General features: G+C 30.2%; 1 protein-coding gene across 1 annotated transcript; it reads left to right on the top strand.

The window, feature by feature from the left end:
* The first annotated feature begins 17386 nt into the window (after window positions 1–17386).
* Window positions 17387–18565, top strand: LOC147806487 (uncharacterized). The gene has a single exon (XM_087149648.1). It carries the CDS (start codon window positions 17387–17389, stop codon window positions 18563–18565), a length of 1179 nt encoding a protein of 392 aa, XP_087005774.1.
* Window positions 18566–18922: the final 357 nt, after the last annotated feature.

The following is an 18922-nucleotide window of genomic DNA, read 5'->3' as shown; positions in this document are numbered from 1 at the left end:
CATCGGTACTGATTACTTACTTAATCAATACTTTTACGGCGCCACGAAAGGGACATGTACCTGAGAAAATCACTTAATAGTGGTAAATTTTAACTATCGTGAATTGGCCTCGAGCAATAGCATCAATCAAAGTAATTCTAAATGCATTTTATCTATTACAACATATAATATTATATAAAAAAAAAGAAATTGTTTTAGCTATATTAATTGAAAAACTTAGTGGAAGAACCAGGTAAGTAACATTTTGAGAACGAAAAAAGAAGTTGTATTCAAATTATTTTATTACCAATTTATTAGAAAGTGGATCTAATAATTCTAACTATTTTAATTTAGACTAATTTTTTGAATCAGTAAACTGCTTTATAAACCCCCTTTTTGTTTGCGTAATCTGATAGTGATGCAAGAACGGCAACACAAAATTTCTGTTTTTATTTCTTCCTCGAAGGAAAAAGACAAGACGAAAAACTTCATCACACTAAAAAAACGATCAGTCAGAAAGATATTTTTATCATGGTGTCAAAAGTATTGAAAAAAAAAATCTGATTAATCCCCCAAAAGAGAGTTATTTCTTCAATTTTGACATAAAATTAGGACTAGTAATGCTTTTAGGACGCAGATAATCATAAAATTTATCCCGAACAATAGACTACACTGAGCTTTAGAAAAAATGATTTAAACCCACTAGAGAAGTCTTGGCAAATCCGCAGTAACTAAGAATAGGGCGACTCACTACATAATGGGTAGAAGCAGTTGATAGAGATTTTGGAATTCTAAAGGTTAAGAATTGGTGGACCATTGTTAACCCCTTAACGATCGGTTAATTTTTAAGAAAACGGTCATAAAAGTGCCTATTTTTTATTAGAGCTATTTGATTAATGCTGACATCTAGTTTAAAATAAAATAACTATCTACAATTACCTTAAAATATCCTGGTACTGCCATCTGGTGTGTAAAATGAGAAATGGAATGTTTTCCGGGAAAAAGAAATGAATTAGCTTTATTCTTATTGGCGCGTTACTACTGAACACTCCAGTCCGGACAGCGTCTTTACACATTGTCGACTCCCGAGCACCTCCACTCGCCGCGGTTTTATTTGTCAACTGTTTCACCGCCTTATCTAGTAACCCTCACTCAGAGGCAACCCTACACTCGCCGCAATACAGCACTCGCAAAAGTCATAAACGAATCTTCGCGCTCATGGATATTTTTAAAAGTTGCTTGTTGAATTAAGTTAAAATTTTATCCTCGTTTAAGACTAGAAAAATTCAAATAACGAGATCAAAATACTTCGTCCTTCTATAAAGAAAAAGTTTCATACACACAATTATTTCAGTTAATTACATACATATTTCGGTTAAAGAAATTTTCAAATAGAAACTATTCTTGTAAATTAAATAAAAATCTGGAGTAATAAAATATTTATATCTTCAGAATAATCAATTTCTTTTGAATATCTTAATTAATAAACAAAGTTTAAAAAAATAATCCCCTATATAAATCATCACATTATTAAGTGTACATATTTTTGAAGATAAAAATATTAAAAACAATTTTACGCAGTTTGAAAAATAATTATTTTTATTTCCTTCATTTTTACCATGTGTTTTCAATTGTTTCTATTTTGGAAAAAATATGTATTCTTCAAACTGCTTATAATATCTTAAAAAAATTGCATATATTTTATACTGAACAACTTTTGATTGACAATATTTTCTTCATAAGAGAGTCCTTAAAATTTGAAAATATTTTCATTAAATTTGTTCAAATATTTTCTGTAAAATGCGTGCTATTATGAAAACAAGGAGAAAAAATATTTTTAGTAAAGCCATGACATAAAGAAACAAATCTATGACAGATTCACTACTATTTTCGTATAGTTAATTTATTTTTTATAACATCAAATCATATTTATTAAAACTTAAAGTTGTGGCTGCTCAACTTTTTTTAATGTTTCTTAAGTTTGTCAGGGAAAATTCCGATATTTTCCATTTTTCTTGCTTCTATCACTATTATTTGTATATATCTGAAATTACTTACCTTCGTTTTAATTGTTTCCTAATTTATTTTATCATATATTTTGCTACATATATTTATCCTTTCATTCTATGCTTCATTAATTTCATAACTTATCCATCTTGTAACTTTTTATTCATAATTTTATAACAACTTTAGCTCATTAGATTCTATAACTCAACAATTGGTATATATATTTTATAATTTCTTTATTCAATTTTTGGGCTTCCAAATAAGATATGGAAAAAATACTATGAAAATTATTACATTTATTGTCAATCTAAAATTAGGCCTTTTTTTCTCCTAAGTGCGAAAACACATTTACTAACTTAATGTAATGACGAATAATTTAACACGATTCATCTTTTTTAATAAGAACGATTCAGAGAAAAGCAGGATCAGTATAAGTGAAATGTGTATTTTAATTTATATTCTGCTTCAAAAATGAGACAAAAGAGACACAGAAAACTTTTCTGTTATTATTTAATAGTATTCATTAGTCTTTAAAATTCCAAAAGAATTTTTAAGTTGCTGGAATCATACAATAGTCTCATTTGTAACAACTTGTTTTTTAATTTTTTTTCACACAATAGCTTTTATTGTATGTAATTTGCTTTAAAAGTTCAAACATTTATTCTTAGATTGTCATGCAGTCTGTGTGTCTGAAAACTGTATGACCTATTTTATTTTATTTGTTCCTTGCAGAATGGTAATAATTGTTTCTTATTTGGTAATAAAAATCTTACTTTCGCTGAGATCGCAAGAGTTTTGTTTTATTATCATAACATCGATTAATTTTTTTGAGAAAAGTGTAAGTCCTCAGCCTTTCAACCATATTGCTTTAAAACTACTTTCTTTTTTTAAAGTAAATTATTAAATTTAAAAATTGTTAAGATTCTCTTATTTGACTCAATATCTTGTCTTTAATGAATCAGAAATAAATAAACAGATTGTCCTTATATGATATGAGTTATGATATGAGAATGTCAAAGTTGATGCTTACTGTTTACATTATATTTTTATTTTGCAAATCATAAAAAGTTTTCTTTAATCAAAATTGTGTTCACCTCATAAATACACTTTAACTGCTAAAAATTTTTAAGTCCTGGCTACCAAAGCTGTGGAGTTGGCTAATACGTATGAAGGAATTTATCGTTTGGGACAAACATTTACAAAAAAGTGTCAAATCTAAGTACAATTGTTTGGAAGCAAATATTATTCGCACTGCAAATGGGAATCATTACATCAAATTTAATCATAGATATCAATGTCAGAAAAGTAAAAAAGAATAAATTCATGTATAAAGCTGACAGCAACAATCTCCTCATCATTACACGTATATAAAATGAAAATGCTTAAAACTCATAAATTGTGTAGTTACTTAAATTAAAGGTTTTAAAAACTAAACAATAAGGTACAAAACCCTGCTGCATTATTGAATATTGCGTCCACATGCTTGATAAAGACACCATAAATTATTTGCAATAAATTTATAAAAATAATTATAAAGCTATATTCTACTCATATATCCTACACCCACAACAAAACTTTATCCTAAAAAGGATATAAAAAAGTAAGAAATAAATATGTGTTTCAGGAAGTCCGAATAAAAAGAGAATGATAATACACAAAAACTTTTAAAGCAGCTAAATTTATTCACACCTCATGTTCACTCATGCGTTTTTTAAATCGTATGTCGCAAGTGAAACATGCGCGAATTAATATTCGAAGATTTTCGCGAGAAAATTTGAAACCAGACTTGGCGAAAGTAACATTGGCGAATTTCAAAATACGGTGCCAAAGAAGTGCCCGGGAGTCGATAATGTGTAAAGTCGCGTCCGGACATATCACGGGAGCGAGAAATAGAGGGCGAAACCTCACACCGTCATTTTCACGGCAGCGAGAAGGAAGGGGTTAAAGCGAGGTTCGCTTGGAAATCTCTTTAAAGGAGAACCCACCCTAAGCTGTCATGCTACAGACTACGATGACACAAATCCTTCTTTTCGAAAAAAGATGGTGAGTATTTTAAATACCTATGTGATCAGTTTCTGATTTTAGTTAAAGCGAAACTGCAGGAAAATGTTATTTCAACGGAAGCAAACGAAAGAAAAGTTAAGAAATTTTTCAAATGAAATATTACTAGCTTTCTTAAAATATATTGCAGAAGAGATGAGGAAAAATTCCAAGATGTTAGGGTGTAGTGCGAGATTAAATGTTCCTTTTCTCGATTGACATCATGACTCTTTTCGTGCAAATTAAGGTACAGTTAGTGAGTAACAAGGTTAAAGATTTCCCCTAGGAATGGTGGGGTGAAAATCAAGATATACAGAAATGTCGTCTGATATATCATAAAAATCAGTTTTCAAAATTAAAAGAATTAAAAAAAATGTTTTTTTGCAAGTCTGGGTGAACAATAGTCAGAGAAAATAATGTATATTAGGTAGGGGTGCTCAAAGTTTTTAGTGAAGGGCCACATGCAACTTAGGTTTATTAACGAAGAACCGTACTCATATATAGACACGTTGACAGCAAATATGGTAATGTTTATATAAACATTAGTGTTCAAAGTGCTAATTTTTTTAATCAGTAATCTTAATTTAAAAATCTTTATTTAATTTAATCAATGATCTTAAATTTTTTATCAGTAAGTAAGATATTTGCAGAGAACTAAATGCTTTCAATTACAAATTGTTGTAAAAATGAAAAAAATTATAAATTTTTTTTAAAGGAAATTCTCTTACTCATTATATCAAAAATAGATTCATTAAAAAACAAATAAATTAGTAAATAAATAAATAAATGAAAAATAAACATTGAGGAAAATAAATGTTTTTTTTTTATCATATCAAGGGACACAAAATTTCCTTTTAAATAAATTCTAACAAAAAAAATTTCAATGCTCTCAGAATTAAAATGCATAATGTATAATATTGAAATATGTATAATATGAATTGAATGTATAATACATTACAATGTTAAAATTGTTCAAATTCTTCAGACGGTCAACAAGCGAATTTTTTTCCCTAAATCCAGCATCGTGACATGCCGTATTCCATTCAAAAAATAAATTAAATAACCGCAATCCTTAAAAATAGCAATTTAACCGTCTAGAACAGCGGTGTTTTAGGATATAGAGCAATCGCCTCCCAATGAGATAACCCGGGTTTGAATCTTAGCGTTAGCTGTTCGATCCGAGTTCTGCTCCCGACCACACGTAAAATATCGTTAGCGGTAGACGGATCATGGGTTAGAGTTTTGCCATCAGGCTAACCATGGGTGGTTTTCGTGGTTTTCCTATCCGTGTATCTTAAATGCGGGTCAATTCCATCCAAAAGTCCTTTACGCAGGTAAAATTTCTCCTAATAATTGATTCTGGAGTACCCTTGTCTTCTGGATTGAGTTTAAAATTACAAGGCTACAGAGTTGATTATTGGTAGTCGTAAACTCAAAATTAAGTTGGCTGTAGAACGACGGTTACAAAATGTGAAAATAATTGCGTAGAGCAGCGGTGACTCAGGGTATAGAGCACTTGCCTCCTAATTCGGATTCCATTTCTGATCAATACAAATTCTGCCCCCGGCTCGCACTCCTCAGCTGTAGACGAATCATGGGTTTAGAATCCTTGTAAGAGGTTTTCGTGCTTTTCTTCCTTGCGTAACGCAAATGTGGATTCGTTCGAACAAAATGTCTTCCAGGAAGGGCAGTTTATCCCAATGCTTATTCCAGGACTTCCCTTGTCTTCTGGGTTGGGTTCAAAGTAACAATTCTACTGAATTCAGCATTGTTAGTCGTAAACTCAGAATTAGATCGGCTGTTCAGCATCGGTCATAAAATAAAATTATCTGTATAAAAATGATGGTAAAAACTTATTCCATTAACAGAAAACAAAGCAATTCCGTTTAATAAGAAAACAAAGCAAGTGTTTACTTTCATTTTTTTTCTTCTTAAAACGATGTAAAATTATACTATCAACATATTGAATTCTCTTTAATTAAAAAAATTGCAAATGCTTTGTCTTTCATAATGCCAAATTATCTGTATAAAAACGATGATAAAATTAAGTATCCCTTTTATCAGAAAACAGAGCAAGTGTCAAGTTTACAAAAATTATAATTCTTTTTACAAAGCGATATTGAAAGTACTATTAACAAACTGTATCCTAATCATTAAGAATAAAATAAATGTTCCGTTTTCAATAAAAAAAAATTATTTGTATTAAATCCCGTGATAAAAACATATTATTTCAAACTGAATATAAAACAGAGGAAGTTCTTTAAAAAATTAAAATTCTTTTTACAAAACGATATTGAGAACGCACAATCAGCAAACTGTATCCCACTATCAAAAATGAAATAGAATCTAGTCTTCAAACATAAAACATTATCTACATACAAAAATGGTAAAAACATATCATGCCTATAAGAAAAAAATCATAATTACATACACTTTTAATAGAAACTATAAAAGATAAAGAATCTTCAAAATTGATAATTATTTTTACGTCAAAACGTTTCTAGGAAGTTTCCGCATCTTATTCATTATTTTTTATTTTTTATATTTTTTATATCCGTCTTTGAACAGCCGACCCAATTTTGGGTTTAAGACTACTAATGTTCAACTCAGTAACTTTGTAATTTTGATCCAATCCAGGAGACAAGAAGACTCCAGGATCAGTACCCCCAGAGGCATTGATTTGTTATGGGAACATGGAGGACTTTGCGACTCGACAGATTCAAGGTGCAACAATCACCATTTCACTACATGGGGAGATTTCGGCCGGGGTGGGGATCGTACCCACGAACTCTTGGACATGGGTCCAGTGCCCTACCAACCCAGGCTATTCCATCCTAATCTTATTCATTAGAAAATAAAGCAAGTCAGCCAGTAAAAATAATATAGTACTTAAGGCAAAACGATTTTTCAAGAACATATTGTATCCTATTCATGCCAATTTAGATTCAGTAAAACTGTTGATACAAATATTACTGTAATGAAAAGCAATAGAAACCTTTTTAAGTAAGCAAAATCGAGAAACAGTTGGAAAGATTTTGCTACTTTTTTGAAAAGTACATTTCAAAACTTACAGGATTTCTCCCCCGAAGTTTAAAATCGGCTGAAATATTACAACTACGACAAAACCATTGCTTGCATTCGTTGCTAGGGTTTTAAAATTGCTACTTAAAATTTTCTTCTATTTAAATTTAAAGCTGGCTAATGCGCAATCATCATGATAAATTATAAAAATTTCTCTACATAACACAAAAAGATAATGGTCATAAAACCGTTTCTTACTGTTGACTGTGCATTCTTATTGGACAGAAAACATCAGATGACGGAGTTAAAAAATTTTAAAATATGAAATATTCTAAAAGTTTTTTTTTTAAATTTATTATTTTTTTAAATTTTTTTTTTCGATTTGCGATTTGTGTTGCGTTTGTTTAACGCAGTGAAACGATAATGATTGCACAGCGATTTCTTGTTTTAAATAAAAGACTTTAGAACTTTAAATTAAGAATGCGCGTAGAAAATGTACAGGGAGTACGATAGAAAAAAAATAACATTCGACAATTAGTTTGAGAGTTATTAACTGTTAAACTTGTTACTTGTTGTTGTGTTGAGAGCTATTAGTTATTAACTGTTAAAAAATACCTTACCGGTGGCTGGATTGTAACTACAGAGTTGAAATTTGATATGCTGAAAAAGGCATTGTTGTTCATGAACTTAAGATTTTTCGAAATTAATTTAGTCATTTTTTCAAAAAAGTTATTGGCATTTTAAGTGCTTCTGTGTATTTTCCCCCTTTTTCCTTTTACGTTACATTATGTTTTTTTCTAAGCAGAAACTATATGACTTAGAAATTTGAAACTGTGACGGCATGTAAGAATGCACAAAGAGTGCGAGGAAATAAAAAAAGTATGTACAAGTAGTTCGATGAAATAAAAATGTGTATAAGGAGTACGATGAAATAAAAAAAAAAATTGTACATGGAGTACGATGAAATGAAAAAAAAATTAGATTCAATTGTTAGTTCGAGAACTACAAACTGCTGAACTTGTAAAAAAATGTCTTTAAGAATGATCAACCACCCTCTGAAATGCAACTACCGAATTAAAATTTGAAATGCTGAAGGCAGAGGCGTAGCGAGGGGGGAGCAAGGGGGGGGGCATCATGCCCCGGGCGCTACTCACAAAGGGGCACCAAACGGTCAGCAAAACAAAAAAAATTGTTGGATAATTTTTATTATAATTTATTTCTGGAAAATATATTTTAAATTTAATGCCGGTGAAATATAATAAATGTTAATTCTTAAATAAAAAAGGAACACTAATCAAACTGTAATAATATATTCATAATAGAAATGACACGTCTTTTCCACTGGGCTGACTCGACCTGTGTCTGTCAGCACTTCCTTATGGCATCTACGCTGTGTGGTTACATATATTATCTCCAAATATTTGCAGTGTGCAAAGTACAAACATCAGTGTACAAATTTTTTGTATGTTTGTTCAGTGTACAAAGTACAAATATTCTTTCTTTCAGAACACTCTTTATTTTTGTTTCTATAAACGCAATGTAGCTTACGCTTGTTATTTTAAAACGATAACAATAACACTCTAATGTACTTATGTGTACAGTCACGGAAAAAAGTATCCGGAAAATAACAACTAAAGGATTGTCTATTCTTTAATATAGATACTTCTCAGACACACAACAAATACAGCGTTTTGCTGTTTCTAGGAAAGGATACAAACGCCGTATTTGTTGTGTGCCTGAGAATTATCTGTTTCAAAAAATAAATTATTCTTTATTTGTTACTTTTCGGATACTTTTTTTCCGTGACACTTGCGACAGGTTGTGGAATTCCGCTACGAATTAGGTAAATACCCGAAATATTAACGTTTAAATTATTTTGTGCCTGTATTTTTCAGTTTTGCGTCATTGTCATCGCGCTCTGCTTAGAATAAAAATGAAATGTTATTAAGTGTTATAAGTTTAATGTTAGCATAAATTATAGAGTATATTTTACTGTGTTACTACCTTTCAAGTTCGAGGCATTCTTGGTTAGTAATAAAACAAATAAAATTACTTACTACATCTACTCGACGATTCTATTATTCAGTGAATAGGGTATGAAAAAATTTGTTAACAGTGTTCAATTAAACAAAAAGCTCTTAATTTACGGTAAATATGGCTTATCTGGGGGACAACCTAAAACTAAACTTTTTTCTACGCTTGTCAAAACTATCACATTAATAAGCATTGGACTTTGACGTCTCTTAAAGCTAATTTTGACAACCTACCTTAGTTTAATTTTAAATTTAACTAAAAAGGATAGTTTACCAACTCTATAGAAAATTAAGATAAAACTACCGAAAATCACTTACGGCTTGGAAGGAAACAGAACGAAGATTAATAAGTAGAACGGGAATTGATGTATCATTAGAAGCGAATATTCAGTCTGAAAAAGAACGGTGGCAAAATATATTACATGGCCACGTAGAGGAAGATTTTGTATAATTAAATACTTCATGCAAAGAATATTAGCTTGCATGAGGTATTTAATTACACAAAATCTTCCTCTACGTGGCCATGTTGAAAAACTAGCACATCAAGATGGTACAAATGTAGGAAACCTATTATCTTTACTTAGACTTGTAGCTCAGTTTGATCCGCTACTAGGAAATCATCTTAAACATGCCACAGAAACTCCAAAACCTGTCTCATATTTGTCACCACAGATTCAAAATTAATTCATCCATCTTCTGGCATCTACAGTTCGAAATCAACTAATAAACGATATCAAAAGAAATAAATATTATGAACTTTTGTTTGATTCAACTCCTGATATCTCTCATCGAGAACAAATGTCCCAAGTCGTTAGGTATGTAGATGTTGATTTTATCAATAAAAAAGTTTCCATCAAAGAATCTTTTTTCGGGTTTTATTGAAATACATGTTAGAGATGCAGCCTCGATCGAAAATACAATTTTGGAGAAATTAAATTCCGATGAAATTTCATTAACAAACTGCAGATCACAATGTTACGATAATGCTGCCGTGATGGCAGGTCACACATCTGGCGTTCAACAAAGAATAATGGAAAAAAATCATAAAGCATTATTTGTAAATTGTGATAACCATTCATTGAATTTAGTAGGAGTTACTGCAGCTAAACAAAATCCAATCGATGTGACATGTTTCGGAATGATTGAAAACATATATCTCTTTTCTCACGTTCAACGTTACAATGGGAATTATTAAAAAATGCTTTAACAAAAACTGTCAAACATGAATCTGAAACACGATGCAGAGCCAGATTACAAGTGGTTAACGTTATCATCGATGGGCTAACGATTATAGTAGAACTATTAGGAAAATTAGCAGAGGACACTACCACTACAAGTGACATCAGAAGTGAAGCTACAATTCTGTTGCAAAATATACTAACTTTTAGTTTCATAACTTTAGTTCATTTCTGATATGAAATCTTAAGGAGGATTGATCGTGTGCAGCTCAGATTACAAGATCCTAGAATGAATTTTAGAGAAGCGTTCCATGCTCTTGAATCATTAGCGACTGAATTAGCCGATATTCGAGACAAGCTCTGTGAAGAGGCAATAGAAAAAGCGAAGTCTCTTTGTGAAAAATGGGATATTGATGCAACAATACGTGTAAAAAAAACGCCGCAAAATACCCGGAGAATTGGCTAGAGATGTCGGTCTTTCCGCAGAAAGCGAAATTTCTCGCGTTATGAAAAGTGTTCTTGATCGTCTCCAACAAGAAATATGTACACGATTTACACGATTAAATGACTTTAATTTCAAATTTGGATTTCTACTAGACGTTGAAAATTTATTAAACAAGGATAATGTTGATAACTACCTTGAAGTTTTTTTAAAAAAATTTGGGTGAATTTTATTATACAGATTTCAATGAAATAGAACTCTTTATCGAAGTATGTGACTGAAAACTGTTACTCCGCGGTAGAAAAGAAATTGAACTTAAAACTCCATTAGAATCTCTTACTTTTATAATCCCGTATGGAGAATATGCTTTTCCAAACCTGAGAGTGGCACTTCAAATACTCCTGACTATCTCAGTTTCAATTGCTAGCTGCGAAAGGTCATTCAGCAAATTAAAATTAATTTTGACATATCTACGATCAACGATGGAACAAGATCGCCTAAGTGACCTAGCATTTTTAAGTGCGGAAAGAGAAAAATTTGAAATGATCAACTTTGATGATATTATTGATAAATTTGCTTCATCAAAAGCGGAAAATTTATACATAGTAATTAGTTTTATTTATGTATTATAATCATATTATTAAATATATGTATCTCCTTAGAGATAATAAATATTTACTTTTTCATTTTTTTAAAACTGCGTGTTTTTAAAATATTTCGTTATAAATATGTAAAATAAATAATAGGTATCTTTTGAACTAATTCTAGATGATCATATACATTTCAAAATCTAGTCTTGTTTTCTCAACTACATTTTTTGTTTCAAATTTAATGCCTAGCTTGAGCCTATGACTTTATTTATTTTACTTTATTTATTTATTACTTTGCGAGTATATTTTACTTATAATATTAGATGAATTAGATCTTTATCGCGATTTTCTGAATGAGGTGCCACTTTGAAAGACAACTTATTTTTTTTATCTAGTTTTCCGATAAACCATCACTTAAAAAGATTTTTTTTTATCGCGGAAGAACATTTAATGGCAAATTCTGTTTCACCTGTATTGCTATTTTTTAAAGTTTAAAGAAAAATGAGTTCCGGTAACCATTTCCAACCCTTTGTCGCAGAATTTTAGTGAAGCACATTTTTCATGCTTTTCATCTTTGTTTTGTATAAATTTTAAATCAAAATAAATGAAAAATATTACATTTAGCGTTTTAATAATTTATGGTTATAAAATACAGCATGAATCACTGGTGTATTTTTCTGCATTAAAGGTAATATGTTCCAAACACGGTGGTAAAACCTCCTCACTGAGAGGGCGTTGCGAGCGCATCAACAAGCAGTGAACGCGTAGACACGGAAGTGTCAAGTTGTATTAATTCTTTTTTCGTTATTAAATATTTGTTTCGTTATATTTGATTTGATTTGCCAATAAATTATTTTGAACTCATGATACAAAACCATTGAACCTACCTTGATGTTGATTTGAACACGGAACATTTATGATGCAATCGGTCAAAGGAAGCTGAATTGAATTTAAACTGATTTGATTGATTTGACGGCATCGGCGAGCAAAATATCTAGGTAAGAATTTTATTATTTACATTGTAACTGAATTACCTGGATAGATATAAATATGGCAGAAAATATTACAAAATTGAAAAAGAAGCGTACCGCTGTACGAACAACACTGACAAAATTGATTAATAAAATTGTAGAATCGATTAATGACGAAACAGAATTACTGGAACAATTTGAAGCTTTTTTTTAGCTCATTTGAATGAAAAAGAAAGCAAATTGAATTTTTTTAATGATGAAATTGCAGATCTTTTGTCTGAAGATACAATTTCTGAAGATATTGAAACTTCTGAAGAAAAAATAATTTTTTGGAAAACGAAACTTTATTTAAAAATAAAGAAAATGAATTCTATCCCAGCTGATACAGTTTCTAGCAGAGTTGGCCGTTGATTACAGTAATCGATTACAACTGTAATTGATTACAGATAATTACAGCTATGTAATCAATTACTTGTAATCACGATTACAAGTAATCAATTACTTGTAATCGTGATTACAACTTTCAAAAAATTTTGATTACAGCTGTAATCATGATTACAATTTTGATTACAGTAATCAATTACTTGTAATCACGATTACAAGTAATCAATTACTTGTAATCGTGATTACAACTTTCAAAAAATTTTGATTACAGCTGTAATCATGATTACAATTTTGATTACAGTAATCAATTACTTGTAATCAAGATTACGAGTAATCACAACAAAAACGATTACAAGTAATTATGATTACAAGTAATCAAAATATATGATTACATGTAATCATGATTACATGTAATTTGATTACATGTAATTGTGATTACTTGTAATCAAACTATACGATTACAAGTTATTACGATTGTATACTATAGTCAAATTTTTTATGTAAGTATTCATGTGTTTACATATTTTTATGTACATAGAATGTACGCACGCATGAACGTACAATTTGCGATTCCTATACATACAATGTATGCACAAACGTTGTTTGTACGTACAATATTCATAATTATATTGTAATATACTTAATGCAATGCGCATATGCTTAGTACATATAATTATGCATTTATTATACATGTACGCATGTATGTTAGTTTGTACAAAAAGGCAATGTTTTGTATCTTTGTATACATAGACAATGTATGTATGAACGTATATGAAAATAATGTTTATGCGTTTGCATGCTTTTATGTACTTAAGTGCATATATTGTATAAATTTACGATAATAGCACGTATATACAATGTACGTTTGTATATAAAATTGTACGTATTTGCGTACAATATGTAAGAATGTTATTAAAAGGTACAATGTATGCACATAGTTGCGTAAATAAAATGCGTACATGTATACATGCATATTTATATGTACATCGATATATGTGCACGCAAAGTATGTACTTATGTACAACTTACGTATGTACTTGTATAACTACATACTTTGTTAATACTTATGCGCATGTAATGCATGGACATACAAAAAAATAGTTATATGCACAATGTATGCATGTGCATACAACGTATACATGTACATAATTACAAGTAATGTACAAATACATGCGTACATTTAAATATATGTAATTACAATATACACATACATTGTGCATACATTAAAAAAATTTATATGAGTAAAGTTATCAAAATTTGTTTTAAAATTTATTCTAAGGCATATGAAACTCGACTTCATATTTTTTAGAAAGCAAACGATAATTTTATTTGGAATTTCTAAATATTAATTCCACACATAAAATTTGCCGTTTTTCTTACCATTTAAAAAATATCTATGAATAATGCAATATTTTATAAAAAAAATAAATCTGTATTGTCAAACATTTCATGAAAATACTTGAAAATAATTTTTTATTCAGAGAATTTCAAAATGATATAGAACAATTAAAGCTGAAAACTAAATTTAAATATCGTTTGATTTTGTCATTTAACTTGCTTGAGTCATTAAAAGTTAACTTACATGCATTTTATTTATTGCATTGTACACATATTTAGACATAAATGTAATGTACATATGTATACGTGTAATGTATGTACGCATGTACATACATTCATGTATTGTACGTGCATATATAGTACATATGGATATGCATACATGGAACATTCGTGTATTGTACATGTGTGGATACATTCATTGGACATATATACATTGCACCATATGCATAGATAGGGATAGCATGCATGTACAAATGCAAAATTTGTACGAAAGAATTATGCCCAATATATTTATGCACATATGTACTGTATATGTACACACATATGTACATTATATGAACATTATATGTTCATTTCATCATATGTACATTATATGAACATTATATGTTCATTTCATCATATGTACATTATATGAATATACATCTGTACGCTATATGTATATACATCTGTACAATATATGCATCTCATATGTGTGTATGTACGTGCATTATGCATGTCGAATGCATGTATGAATATATGTGAAATTTAAATACGCCCAATGTACGTACAATCGTACACAAATGTATTATGCATATTTGGATACTTACATTGAGCATGAACATATTATGTACATGTACATAAATACACTGGACATGCATATCATGTACATGTATACATACATATATTGTACATCCTACAGATATACCTATATTGTACATGCATACATATATTGTACTGTTCATAAATAAATTGCACATACATGCATGGGACATACATTGTACAGACAATGTATGTATGTTCGTGCAAACACAAGTACTTGTATATACATGCGTACATGAACATAGATATGCATTTTACATACACAAATATTTGCATAAAATGCATATATTCATTGTGTATATATGTACATGTCTACATTGTTTGCACATACATACGTAATTATTATCTATATACATACGTACATATATTTTATACCTACAATATAAGTGTATGTACATGTGTGTGAAACTAAAATGTCTGAACATATGCACTAGATAAAATCATATGTACATACATTTTAGTTACATTCATTTGTACGTATACAAATATGTACAAAATGCAGTACATGTTAATACGTGCAAAATGTATCATTATAAAATACATTCTACTATCTACTGTAAAATATAATCATTTATAAGAATACAATAGTCTTGTAATCGTGTAATTAGATTACATGTAATCAAATTACATGTAATCATATATTTTGATTACTTGTAATCATAATTACTTGTAATCGTTTTTGTTGTGATTACTTGTAATCGCAATTACTTGTAATCATGATTACAAGTAATTGATTACTGTAATCAAAATTGTAATCATGATTACAGCTGTAATCAAAATTTTTGGAAAATTGTAATCATGATTACAAGTAATTGATTACTGTAATCGACTATGTAATCATGATTACAGCTGTAATCAAACTTTGTAATCACGATTACAAGTAATTGATTACTGTAATCAATATTGTAATCATGATTACAGCTGTAATCAAAATTTTTGAAAATTGTAATCATGATTACAAGTAATTGATTACTGTAATCAAAAAATGTAATCGATTACATTTTTGGCCAACTCTGGTTTCTAGTACCTCTGAAACAAATGCTTCGAACAATTCTGAATGCATGAACATAAATCTACCTAAATTAAATATAAATAAATATGCGGGAAATTATGCAGGATGGTTAGATTTTTACAATTTATTTGAAAGTTGTATTCATAATAATATAAAATTAAGCAAAGTTGATAGATTTAATAAATTGAAATCGTATTTATGTGGAAATGCTCTTGCATGCATTAACGGATTTGCAGTTTCTGATGAGAATTACGATAGAGCCCTAGATTTATTAAAGGATAGATTTAAGAACAAAAACATGTTAATCAACTCTCATTTGAGTGATTAATTAAACTTATCGCCTGTCAAAAATCCTAATGATGTTATGAGTCTTAGAAATTTATATGACAGCGCGGAAACACAGATACGCAGTTTAGAAAGCTTGGGTATAAAAGGAGATACTTATACCAGTTTATTGACACCCATTTTAATGAAATTAAATCCTTCAGAATTTGTTTTACAATGTAATCGATCCTAAAATGACAAGGAATTTGATTTAAGTGCTCTATTAATAGTATTTCTTAATTCAGAAATACGGAACCGCGAACGATCACTTCAAATAAATAATTATAAACCATCGCCATCTTATTTCCTTCCCCCACAAGAAAGATTAAAAAATAAGAATTATGGGTTTGTTAAACGTAATAGCACAGGCATGCCCTTGAAAAAAGAAAACACTTTTTCTATGATCTCATCTCAGCAAGCCTCTCATCGGTGCCAGGCAATGAGAAATGCTTATTCTGCAACAAATCACATAAATTAGAATCGTGTTATACATTTAATGTTAAGGTAAAGAGATATATTTTAAAAAAGAAAGGATGTTTTTTACGCCTTAAATCTCGTCATCCTGTTGCAGAATGTTCGATTAAAGAAAACTGTTCCTTTTGTGGGAGGTCCCACCATATTTCAATATGTTTTCGGAAACGAAATGATTCGAAGTCCTAATCAGAAAAATGTAACAGATAGCGTCGTTTCGGCAGTTTTTAAAACGAAAGCTAATAATACTAAATCCGATAGCATTTTGTTACATACACGCGCTGCATTGATTGGGGATGAAAATAAAAAGGAAATATGCCGCGTTTTCCTGGATAATGGGAGTCAGCGTAGCTTTGTATTGTCGTCCCTTGTCAAAAAATTTTACTTTCCTATAATCAGAGAAGAAAGTATTTCAATTTGCACATTTGGCGGTTATGAAAACAAAGGGAAAACATATAATGTCGTGAAAATTAAATTGCAAAATAGACTGGATCCAAATTTATTCATCGAAATTTATTCATCGAAATTGAAGCTATTAAAACAGATAATATAACGGCCTCACATTTACCGACCCCTCCTGAAAACATTGATAAAAAATTTAGACACTTTAGAAATGTACAATTAGCTGATTGTTATGAGTTTAATGATAAAGAAATATCAGTTCTCTTGGGTGGGGACTACAACTATGAAGTAGTTACTGAACGAATTATGCGATTAAAAAAAAACTTAGTAGCAGTCGAAACGTTGTGGGGATGGTCTTTACAAGGGGGGAGCACAAATTGCGAGGAATTATTTACAATGAGTGTTATTGTTAATGAGTCGATCATTTCCAAACGACTTAGTGAATTTAGGGATTTGGAAAATTTAGGAATTGAGGCAGAGATATCTGATGACAAAATTAATGACAACGATATAATGTCCGAATTTGAAGCTGGAATTTCATATGAAAATAAACGCTATAAAGCCAAATTTCACTGGAAACCACATATGAAATCGTTGTTAGAAAATAATGAACAAGTGGCAAAGAAGAGATTTATGAAATTAAGATCAACTTTAAGAAATGATTCTACTTTATTTAGTGAATATAGCTCAATGTTAAAGAACTATCTTTCCGAGAATATCATTGAACGCATTCCAGTAGAAGAAGAGAATTCGCAAAAAAACATATTTTATCTACCACATAGAGCAGTGATTCGTACTGATAAGACTACAAGCAAAGTGCGGATTGTATTTGATGTAGGATCACATGATAAAGGACAGTTAAGTTTGAATGAATGTCTACGCACCGGTCTTAATTTCATACCAAACTTATTTAGTTTTTTGATCAAATTCAGGAAAAACCCGATTGCTTTCATAGCAGATATTAAAATGGTCTTTTTGATGATTGAAATTAATGAATGTGAAAGAAACTTTACAAGATTTTTCTGGGATGATGATCCAGAAAATTTTGATTTGGAAAACAAGGAGTTTGACGTGTTCCGAATGTGCAGAGTTTTGTTTGGAGCGAAATCAAGCCCTTTCCTACTAGCAACTACAATTAAACATCATCTGAAAAAATGCATGGACACATTTCCGTCGACTTACAAGCATCTGAACCAGTCTTTGTATGTCGATGATTTACTTTGTGGAGAAGACAATGCTCAACAAGCGTTGAAAACTTGTAAAGAAAGTGAACAGATTTTTAAAGATGCTAGTATGGACCTTCGAAAATGGAGAAGTAACTCACCTGAACTTACCCAAGAATTGAAGGATTTGAATTTTGAAGTTGATGAATCTGGAAGTGCACTGGACACTAACTTGATAACTTCAAAGGTCCTAGGAGTTGGCTGGAATGAGGAAACTGATACACTTTATTTTGATTTTAAAAATCTGGAAGCCTTTCTCTCCAAAGGAAAGGAAACTAAAAGATACTTATTACAAGTAGCAGGTCGACTATCAAAGCCAGTGAATGACACAAAACCACTGAACCTACCTTGATGTTGATTTGAACACGGAACACACGGCACACTTTGAAACATTAGGGTCAGGAGGGGTAAAGTGGATATAAAATTAAGCGTTTTTTAAAGAAGGCTCTAAAACCAAAACATTAAATTAATTTTACTAAAAATTTTAATGCACTCTCCATACATTGCATTTATATAGATTAAATATGAAGCTGATAGGGTTCAAGATGCAGCTGTTTTCCAAGTAACTGGTGTGGACTTTGCTGGTTCTGTTGTTCTGAAAGACAAGTCAAAGGCCTGGATATGTGTTTTTATCTGTGCCGTATATAGAGCTACACATCTTATCACATCACTATCAACTGAAGCATTTTTACACTGTCTCCATCAATTT

The sequence above is a fragment of the Parasteatoda tepidariorum genome, chromosome 8 (assembly GCF_982258835.1).
Source record: "Parasteatoda tepidariorum strain Cologne lab strain chromosome 8, Ptep-v5.0, whole genome shotgun sequence".
In the NCBI taxonomy this organism is placed as follows: domain Eukaryota; kingdom Metazoa; phylum Arthropoda; class Arachnida; order Araneae; family Theridiidae; genus Parasteatoda; species Parasteatoda tepidariorum.
The sequence above is the reverse complement of the archived record's forward strand: the minus strand, read 5'-3'. Positions and strand labels throughout refer to the sequence as shown.